The sequence below is a fragment of the Arachis ipaensis genome, chromosome B3 (assembly GCF_059453495.1).
Source record: "Arachis ipaensis isolate K30076 ecotype BB chromosome B3, ASM5945349v1, whole genome shotgun sequence".
In the NCBI taxonomy this organism is placed as follows: domain Eukaryota; kingdom Viridiplantae; phylum Streptophyta; class Magnoliopsida; order Fabales; family Fabaceae; genus Arachis; species Arachis ipaensis.
Genome location: NC_142438.1, coordinates 145095873 through 145106865, shown reverse-complemented (window position 1 = coordinate 145106865; position 10993 = coordinate 145095873). Strand labels below are relative to the sequence as shown.

Sequence of the window (10993 nt, the reverse complement as noted above, 5' to 3'; positions counted from 1 at the left end):
CCTTGCATCGTTGCTAGCTGGTTCATCAATTGAGCCAAATTTTGAAGATCCGAGGCTGAGAAAACTTGAGTTTTCACGTTTTGACATGGGCCTTCCTCTGAATCAACCATACTTTCTGCTAATTTGTCAAAGTTGGACAGAATTGCAGATTTTCAATTCCACGATCTCTCGACCTTGCAATGGAGGAGATCCACCAAGGTGTCACCGTTTGCACATCCACGCTCACTGCACTATGATAAAATCTGCAATAATATTACAGAATTTGAATCAGGGAATGAGAACAGAGTGAAAGTGTAGAATGAACTTGAGAGAGATTCAAAAATGGAATTGTGATTATGGTTAATCAGTTAATCTTATTTACTTGCAAATGACTAGTTCTATATTTATAAATTCTAGAAAAAACTAAACCACACTAATTTAGCACTCTGCTAACTAACTTCATGCTATGAGTTAGGAGCCTCTAACAAACTTTAGACTCTAACAAATTTAAGTAACAACTCTACTAATTTAAAGATGGGGAATGCTCTCATAAAGACGCAGAAAACATCTTTTTTTAAAGATATTTTTTAGTAATTAAAATTTAACATATATAATCACTTAAATTATATTATTTTTGTCAAAATTAGATCAGACAAATTAATTTGATCGAAAAATAGTTAATCAAATTTTGAATTTGTCTAAATTAATATTATTTTTTATAAAAAATGACTACAATATCTCTATTATATAAAATGACTAAAATACTTTTATTATATATATTAATTTTGAGAATCCTAAATTCTAGCATTTTTCTTCTCTATCGTTATAGGATTAGAATTTAAAGTTTTCAAATATATATATATATATGGGATATTTTAGTTGTGTTTTATAATAGAGATATTATAGTATTTTTTTATAAAAAATATTAATTTATACCGGTTCAAAATTTAATTTATTATTTTTTTGCTAAATTAATTTGTCCGGTCTAATTTTAATAAAAATAATATAATTTATTTTATTTTATGTGTTAAATTTTAATTTTTAAAAAATATTTTTTTAAAAAAATATTTTTAACATCTTTATTTAAATGGCTCCCTTTAAAAATACAACTAATTAGCTATAGCCTTGTCATCCAACAAATACATCATCTATTTGTATATGCATTTGGTAAGTAGAAGTGTAAGAACTCTCAATAGATAATTATTACAACAGTAATATTGATTATCTCGCTTATCATTAAATAAAAGCATGTTTTAGATTCAATTGATGATTTGACTTTCTGTGGCTGCAGAATATATTCTGTATTCATCAATAGTAATACGCTTGATTTCATACTCAATATATATTCCAAAACTCTCCTTCAGTCACAACTAGGAACGTGCTAGAAGGGCAAAGAAATTATTATTACTTGACTTGGAGGAAAATACATTAACATGTTCAACGTTTGATTATATTTAGAAGCATACTTTGAACACGTACCCTCATTCTTAGCTTGTGTCAGACTCTCACTGCTTTAACAGTGAGTAAAGAAGGTAAAGGAACAAAAGTAGGAAAGTCAAAAGGATTCTCCGAGTTACTTGTAGCCATGGTTTTTGGTGTATGTTCTGTGCATTGTAGCAAATCACACACACACACACACACACACACACACACACACACACATATATATAGTTAGAACTCTTGCCAGAAAATCAAGAAAACTTGAACTAGTTGATGCTATATCTTAATTCTTGAGTTTATTTTCAGGGTGAGAATTTATAATTAAGTGTATTCATTATTAATTGTTAGTACTTTTAAAGGCTTCAAGCACATTTGTTTGAGAGGACATGGCTCAAAGTAGAATCTCAGCAATAGTTTCTTCTTGTTCTGAAAGTGGAGAGGATTCATCATCTCTTGATTCTCTTCCCAACGACGTAGTGGCCGGCATTCTTCTGCGGCTGCCGGCGCAGTTTCTGCACAATTCTGCAAGCAATGTTAGCAGAAAATGGGGTGAAATATCAGAATCACAATGTTTCATCAACTCACACCTACTCACTCATCTCTCTGAGTGTGAATTCCTCATCCAAGACGCTAACAAGGTGCAATCCGTTAATGCAAGGGACTTGAAACTTGAAGAAACAGATTTAGGTACCAAATTTCATGGAAGGATAAGTGGCAGTTCAGATGGTGTGTTATTGTTCAACAAATCATCAGGTTCTGTTATGGATCTTTATGTTGCAAACCCTGTAACAATGCAGATATTGAAACTCCCAAGTCTCAAATCAACATGCATGATTAGTAGCCATTGCAGCAACATTGCAAGAGTTTCATCCACTGGTGAGATCAAAGTTATTAGACTTGGAAGAGACTCATTAATTGGAATGTATAAATGGTATGTTCTAACATTAGGCAAAGAAATGCATTGGAGGAAAATCAGTAACAATGCACCCAAAGAATGTGACCCTGCATCATATTTATCATTTGTACAATCTTTATCTGTTAATGGTGTTGTTTACTGGACTAACTCGTCTTGGATTACGGACCCATCCGTTTTCGCCATTGATCTTTGTCATGAAACTGCTTATCATCTAAAGGTTCCTGGAGAATGTCATGGCCAATATTGGACACTTGTGCAGATGGGGAAGGAAATTTGTTGTATGAATTGTGGTAAGGATGTGGAAATAAAGGTTTGGAAGCTCAATGATTTGCATATAAATGAATGGATTTTGATCAAGAGTATAAGGTTTTCTAGTGAAATTTCATTATTAAGGGGAAATTTTTGTGTTCCTCTAACTTGGTTGGATTTAGAAGTTTTGGTGCTAAGTGTGTATGTTGGTGTTAGGAATGTGGTTGTGGCTTACAATGTGAACAAAGGAGAGTGCAGAATGTTAAAGATAGATGATGTTGCTCGTCATACAATTTTCTTGCACACAAATAGTCTCATCCGGTTTTAGTTAATTATTTTCCTTTTGCATTGCTAGTTTGATTCTATTTCGTGTTACCAAACAAATTTTAGTTAATGTATTATTGTTTAAGGATTAGCTTTTGGTATGTTTTAAATATAAAATGTTATTTAATTTAAATATAACATTAAGAAGATAATAAAATAAAATTATTTAATTTAATTTAATATATATATATATATATATATATATATAATATTTATAGTTACATATTTATTATTTTTAATATTATTCAATTATTCCCATACTAATTGTTCGGTAGCCCGGGTACCGGACGGTTCGGGGTGATACTATGGTTGGTGAGGTGGGGTATCGCCTGGTTCCGGGTTGCTGGGTTGGATGAGGAGTAGCCGACGTCCTGAGCTCTTCGTGTGGAGAGGGGGTGTCACCTGCAAAGACACTCCGACGCTCTAGTTAGTCAGGTGTGCAGGCGAAAAGTGGGAAGAATGGTATGTGACGTATCTTGGGGGAGCGGTAGGACCCTCCCCATATATACCGTGTCAGAGGTGGGCCCCGCAAGGGCAGACACACCTTCTTCGAAGCTTCCCCATACAGTTGTAGTAGAGAGCTGTCAAGGACGCGTGTCCGGGTTGGTGGTTGGGCGCCTCGCACCCGACCGTTCGGGTCGGGTTGCCTATGGGTCGAGTCGGCCCGCATGATGTTTGGGCCAGGCCGTAACAGTGCCCCAACGCGCCAGCAATGATTGTGAGGGCCATTGGTGGCGTTTTATGTCCTCTCTTGTTTGTTGTCGCTAGATCGGCCGCTCGTGGAGAGGACGTGCCTCTGGCGCGCGTGTCTGTTCGTTGCTAGGCATTACCGTTCGTCGCCTCGTTCTTTGCGTTGGGCATTTAATGCTCATAATGGGCTGTTTCAAACCCTGCGAGTAAAGACTCTTTTGCCCTTGCATTTCGCGCTTCTTGAGTTGGTTTTCTAACTCCCCCCTAGTTTTGCATTCTATTTTCTCCTCAGTGCCTAGCTCTTCCCTACCTTCATCTTCTCGTCTCGAATTTTCTATTGCGATTCATGCATCCTTGTGCATCCACTCCTTTTCACTCCCTTTCGAATCATCACAATCAATCCTGGTAAGCATTCATCCCTTGCTTTCTGTTTCATGTTCGTTTTATCTTCATTATCTATGCTCTTGTATGCATGCTGCTCTCCTGATGTGACTTGCATGCTGGCTGTCGTTAGTGTTAGATAGGTGCATTAGGGGGTTACCATTCTAGGACGTTAGTTTTAGGCTTTACTCAAGATTTGCTTCGGCCATACTTGGTTTCAGTTGTTGAATAGGCTAAAAGTAATTTCTGAGCCTTTTTCGATCTCCCGACCTCGTAGACTAACCGAGTGGTGCCCACTGTAGGTATGCCTCATATTGTCTCATGAGCTTCCTCCTCAACCGCGGGCTACGACCGGTATGCTTGGGTGACCTCTGACGTGAAGGACTCCCCAAACCAGATGGGTGAGGAGGAGCTTACAGAGTTCCGTCAAGTCGAATACTTGTGCGGTGGGACTAACGAGGAGGCCAACTATGATGTTTTCGTTTCCGCCCCCAACGAACGGTTATACGAACTCAACCTCCACTCCCCCGAGTTGCCGACTGAATTTGGTTCTACAAGGCAATGTTCACCCAGTTGGGGGTTTGCCTTCCTTTCTCTTCTTTTCAAATGGCGCTCCTTAACCGGATTTCCGTGGCGCCGTCGCAGTTGCATCCGAACAGTTGGGCTTCCATCTGCTGTTTCGAGATGGTGTGTGAATATTTAGAGCTGCCGGTGTCCGTCGACGTTTTCTCTTCAACCTCACGAATCTTTCTAAAGAAGGGAAAGCGAGGAAAGGGTTCATTTCCTTCCGATCTGTCCAGGGTCGGAGGATTTTCGGCTTTTTCGAAGACTCTTACCATGGATTTACGGATAAGTATTTTAAGGTGCGTCCAGTCAAAGGTCGCCATCCCTTCTGACTGTCATTAGAAGGACAACGCCTCGTCCCGACGTCAAAGAACCTCCCATGATTATCACTCTCATGAAGAAAAGCACAAACCTCAATCATAAGAACCTCCCACAATGTCCATCGACACTTTCCATAATAGGCAACCTGCACCACTTGAAGCCCAGTCTCCACCGAACTCTCCACGCTCTTTTCTACAGTTACGGACGAGTTTACTTACAACGATCCAAATAAATTATATTTTTTATGGTCTAACGTGTCTTTTAGAGGGGTATTTTTAGGTCGACTATAATGTCAGCCAAAACTAAAAGTTGGTATATAATATTTGATTATACATATTATAAAGAGTTAATTTATAATTATATATAGAAGGTGAATTTTTTGTTTAGTGACATATATAAAAAAAGATATTTGATTATATTGATAATAAAAAATTATTTTTTTTAAATATAAAATTTAGAAGAACTAAATTTTAAATTATATGCTATTTTTTAAATAATTATTTTAATATTTTAATTTATTAGTTAAATTATTTAAAATTTAATCATATTTTATAATAATAAATAAATTATTGTTATGTTATATATATTTTAATTTGTCTTTACTATTAAAATTTTTTAGATTTATCACTTTCTAAGTAAAATACTATTGTATTTCTTAATATTTGTGTTAAATTATAGTTTCATTTCTAATATTTAAAATGTTTTAAGTTATTTTTGTTACAAATATTTTATTTTATTTTATTTTTATTCTTTGACTAAAATTAAATTTTAATTTTTTAAAATACGACAGAAATGGAATTACAGTAGTTGGCAATATGCAGATAGTTAGTTAAAGACTAACTAATTGCAGTAAGTTCTATTGAGAAGTTTGATATAAGAAGCTAAGCTCTCATTCTCTATGTACATACTCTACATTCACATCTAATCACAATATAATTCACTCTTCATTCTTCTCTGCTTCTTCTCTGCCATATTTTGTTTCCTTGCTCTTCAAGATTCTGAACTATTGGGTTCTTGACACTTCTTTTTTTATGTATTGTTATGTTATTTTTTCCCCTCTTACTTTTACCACTTTTATAACCAAATCACTATAATCACAATTAATACTATAATCCATATCTCTAAGAAGATGACAATGAAAAGGAAAGAACGGTTCGGCTTTTGAATGCGCTTCATGTGTTTATCCACGTGACCACAAATAAACTTCAAGGTGCTGTCATTCATCCAATACTGATGTTAGCACAAACCAAACTTGTTTTTTATATCATAAAAATAAAAAAATTTATATATACTTATATAGTAAAAATAATATAAATATTATTAAAAAATAGTTTTGAGAGTCAATGGAATTGACTATGGGTTTTGACTCCTAATAACTTCTAATGTGAATTGTTGGTACCTCAGTTAAAAATCTTTGTTTTTTATTTATTTTGTACAGGTAACTATTATGTATTCAATTTCACATATTTTTGTTTCAACTCTACAAGTCTCTATATTTACTTTCACATTTTTTTTTCTGTTTTTCTTGTATTTTTTTTCCTTGTTCTATTTTTTTTTTTTTCAGTTTCCCCTTGTCATTTTTTCCTTGTTATGTTTTTTTTTTTTCAGTTTCTCCTTTTTAATTAAAAAGACAAATAAGAACAAAAAGAAAAAATATATGTCAATAAAAAGAAGAAGAAATAAGAACAATCGAGAAAAAGAAGAATGGAAAGAAGGATAATGATATATAGTGATTAGTCACAGTGCGGAAGTTAGAGTGAGAGAAAATATAGTTTTGGAAATACAAGTAGTTTTGGTTAATAAATATTTCTAGACCAATCAACTAGTAGTCCAACTTAATTACAAAAAGGACTATGCGTGTTTGGTAAAGTAAAGAGATATAAACAAAAACGATAATATTTAGTAATAAAATAAATTAGTCAAACCAAGTTGGGTTGGTCTAGTGATTAGCTTACTAGTCCGCTTAAGCAAGTGTCGGAGGTTCGAATCCCGCCTTGTGCATGCAGCAATTCATTAGCCAGCGACAAACTTTTAAATGGAGCTCAGTACCGTGAGAAATAAAAAAATAATAAATTAGTCAAAAATAATTAAAATTTTATAATTAATAAATATTAAATAAAATAAAATTTAATTATTGTTTTTTGTTCTGGTCTTTTTACCATTACTAAATACAACATCCTCTATCCACCACATATTTTCTCATTTTTTTTTATTTTTGTAATTTCTTCATCACGTCAGCAGGCTGGGAAACAAGCCAGAATAATTTTATGACAATTGAGAAAGAAACAGTAATAATCTCAACTATAAAAGCACCTCAAAATATTGTTATTTGCATATGCCTTTGAGCAAAGCATTGAAGCACTCATATATACCTCTACCTATCCTCTCTAATGGAACCTTTTTTGTATTACTCCCTTTTCACAATTATTGTTGCCTTCATCATTATCATCACTCTCACCAAGACAAACACAAGCCACAGTAATAAGAAGAACCTTCCACCATGTCCACCAACACTTCCCATAATAGGCAACCTACACCACTTGAAGCCCCGTCTCCACCGAACTTTTCACGCTCTTTCCCAAACCTACGGCCACATTTTCTCTCTCTGGTTCGGCTCTCGCCTTGTCGTCGTTGTGTCCTGTCCAACCCTAGCCCAACAATGCCTCACCAAATACGACACCGTTTTGGCAAACCGCCCTCGTTTTCTCACCGGAAAGTACCTCTTTTATAACCATACCAGCTTGGTGTTCTCTTCCAACAACGACCACTGGCGCAACCTTCGTCGTATAGCCACCATGGACGTCCTCTCGACGCCCCGTCTCAACTCCTTCTTCGAAACTCGAAGGGACGAGGTCACCAGGTTCATAAGAAACCTGGTGGCAGACACGTCCATGGGGTTCGCTAGGGTGCAACTGAGGCCCAGGATAACGGAGATGTCACTCAATAATATGATGAGGATGGTCTCCGGAAAGAGGAATGAATATGGAAAAGACGACTGCAACGCCAGGGATGACAACGGAGCAGGACGGTTCAGAGAGATCATCAGAGAGATCCTGTCGTTGGTGGATGCGAACAAGAGCGACTTCTTGCCTTTGCTTAGGTGGTTTGATTTTGATGGATTTGTGAAGAGATTGAAGAGGGTTGGTGAAGAAGCTGACATGTTTTGGCAAGGACTCCTTGAAGAACATCGCAATGGGGAGCATGGTAATAACGATACCATGATACAACATCTCTTGCTTCTTCAAAAATTGCAACCTGACTACTACACGGATCATATTATCAAAGGCCTTATTCAGGTGTGCACATGAATAACTTAGTAAATTAAATTTGCATGGCTAATATTTCCAACTATTTTTTACTTAAAAATTCATATGCAGTTATTTTGATGTAAAATTAATAATTAAATATTATTAGATAATTTAACATAATTGACTAAATTATCATTTAATAATTTTTAACTATGAAACAACTGCATATTAATTTCTATCATTTTTTATATCGCATTTAATTTGTTCATTTGAACCAATGTGTTGGACATTACTAATTAAATAAACTAAACTTAGGATATGTTGCTTGCTGGAACAAACACAACGGTTCCAACTATGGAGTGGACGTTATCCGCTTTGTTGAATCACCCAGAGATACTGAGGAAAGCAAAGGATGAAATTGACAATCACATAGGCAAAGATCGTTTAGTAGATGAATCAGACATTCCAAAACTTCCTTATCTTCAAAATATTATCCATGAGACACTTAGATTGTACTCTCCAAGTCCATTGTTACTGCCTCATTTTTCTTCAGATGAGGTGAATATTGGAGGATTCACTATTCCACGTGACACTATAGTGTTAATTAATTCATGGGCTATGAGAAGAGATCCTAAAATTTGGGGTGATGATGTTGAGTGTTTTAAGCCTGAAAGATTTGAGAAAGAAGGGGAAGCAAACAACTTAATGGCATTTGGATTGGGAAGAAGAGCTTGCCCTGGAGATGGCTTGGCAAATCGTATAATGGGTTTGACTTTGGGATTATTGGTTCAATGTTTTGAATGGGAACGACTCAATCATGAAGAAATTGATATGAGGGAGGACAAAGGTTTCACCTTTGCAAAACTAGTTCCATTAGAGGCTATGTGCAAAGCAAGACCAATCAGCAAGAAATTAGTTAAACATGAAATATGATATTAATTGGAAATAAATATTGTTACTTTTATTTTTTAATAATTTCAGTATGCTACTTTTATTTTATAAATTCGTGCAAATATATATATATTGAAAAAAATTATATATAATAATATTATAAAAAATAAAATAAATTTTTAACATGATATCTAAAAAAAGATTATAATCTTGATAAAATTATCTCCAAACGATACAAAAGTCATATAAATCCTTGATAATGATTTAAAAATATGATAAGAATAACAAAAAAAATATTATATTTTTTATAATTGACAAAAATTTTTGTATTTAATAAATAATTTATCTATTTAATTAGAATTTTTTTTGAAGATATTTAAATAACTATTTCAAAAATGTATACAAAAAATTGGAGAAAAAATTTGTTTTTAAAAAAAATTTGTCAGTTATAATCATTTTTATAAAAAAAACTACTTGACATAAAATTATTAAATTTTAAAGATAAAAATATTTTATTTTTTAATAATATTCACAAAAAAATTGTATAAAAAATCTAATCTCAAAACCTTTTTGAAGAAAATATATTATTTAATATCTATTTATATTTATGGCAGTTTTAAAATTTTCAAAAATTTATTTGTGGTTTGTATCATTTAAACTTATTTATCTTTAATAATTTACTCTAAAAAAAATAAAAATAGCAGTATCTTATTTCTATTAATTATTATTTTTTTTTTTTATTATTATCTAGCTAGTGTATCGGGTTATGTGATGAGAATATGGACAGATGCACCATTCCACGTGTAGATTTATTATAGGTATATAAGAATATGGTGACTAATCATATCTTTACTTAAGATGATGATTAAAAGTCATTTAAAAATATGTATATCATAATTATTATTTTTATAGGAGTAGCCATCCTAATATACCTTATTTAGCACAAATATGTCGTCTTCTACGTGGAAGAAAAATATGATGATGGTGTGTATGCTAGTGAAGCTTCAGACTATATAAATTCATTACAAATGCTAACATTGTCTATATGTTCATCGTATCACATGTCCCATGCTATATACAAATGTTAGAAGACCATATATAAAAATTTATTATTTGTTATTATTATTTTTAATTATTAATTTAATTTTTTAATTTAATAATCTAACAATATATTTTAACTTATAATTTTAAATATAAATTTTAATATTTCTCTAACATTTCTCTACTCCAGACTAAAGACCATATATCAATAGAATGAAATTTATCAATCCCATCCTTTCATTTAATTATATAAATATTGTCCCATGATATCTTATCATTCATTTAATCACCAATTTAATTCAGCCGATAGAAATTTATACGCAAGTTCCGATGGCTAATTTTATTTTATTTTATTTTATTTTTTATAAAAATTAAACGAAAAAGTTTGTAAAATAACAAAAAAAAATGCAACAGACTTTAGTAATTTTTTTAATGTTTAAATAATTTTATTGATATAAATTTATTTTTTATAGATATAATACTAGTTTTATTTTTTTATGAGTTGATTTATTGATATTCTGAATACTCGTGTGTATAAATTATAGTTTATTTTTAAAATTAACTAAGCGGATTCAAGCTGAAGCTATATGAAGGAAGCTAGAACTTTTTTTTTTTACTTAAGGAAGAAAAAAGAAAGAAACAAGCAAGGATATGAGGAACAGAGGTACCCAGCCACTAAACTACCGCATCAAACTGAAGAGAATCTTACAACGCTTGTAACCATTCTGAATATGCATTGCTGAACGTGCCTCTCCTAGCCATGGAATCGACTATCCTAGATAAAGTTTAATTGAACCTCCCAAATTTTACTAATAAGCTCTTACACTTTATTAATCAAATCATCTTCTTCATTCTTTGAACTTGAAAGTCGTTGAATGGCGAGAAACACGGCCTAAAACGAATGAGTCTCACATATCACCTTTTTGAACACTCTCAAATGGCAATGGGC

At 33.0% G+C, this 10993-nt stretch overlaps 2 protein-coding genes across 2 annotated transcripts; both read left to right on the top strand.

Annotated features, from left to right (window-relative positions):
• Positions 1-1696: 1696 nt before the first annotated feature.
• Positions 1697-2997, top strand: LOC110270457 (F-box protein At5g49610-like). The gene has a single exon (XM_021119949.2). The coding sequence runs from the start codon at positions 1806-1808 to the stop codon at positions 2910-2912; it is 1107 nt and encodes a 368-aa protein (XP_020975608.1). The 5' UTR covers positions 1697-1805; the 3' UTR covers positions 2913-2997.
• Positions 2998-7215: 4218 nt separating this feature from the next.
• LOC107634031 (isoflavone 3'-hydroxylase) lies at positions 7216-9115 on the top strand. Its single transcript, XM_016337616.3, has 2 exons — positions 7216-8160; positions 8428-9115. The coding sequence occupies exons 1-2, from the start codon at positions 7255-7257 to the stop codon at positions 9043-9045; spliced, it is 1524 nt and encodes a 507-aa protein (XP_016193102.2). The 5' UTR covers positions 7216-7254; the 3' UTR covers positions 9046-9115.
• The last annotated feature ends 1878 nt before the right edge of the window (positions 9116-10993 follow it).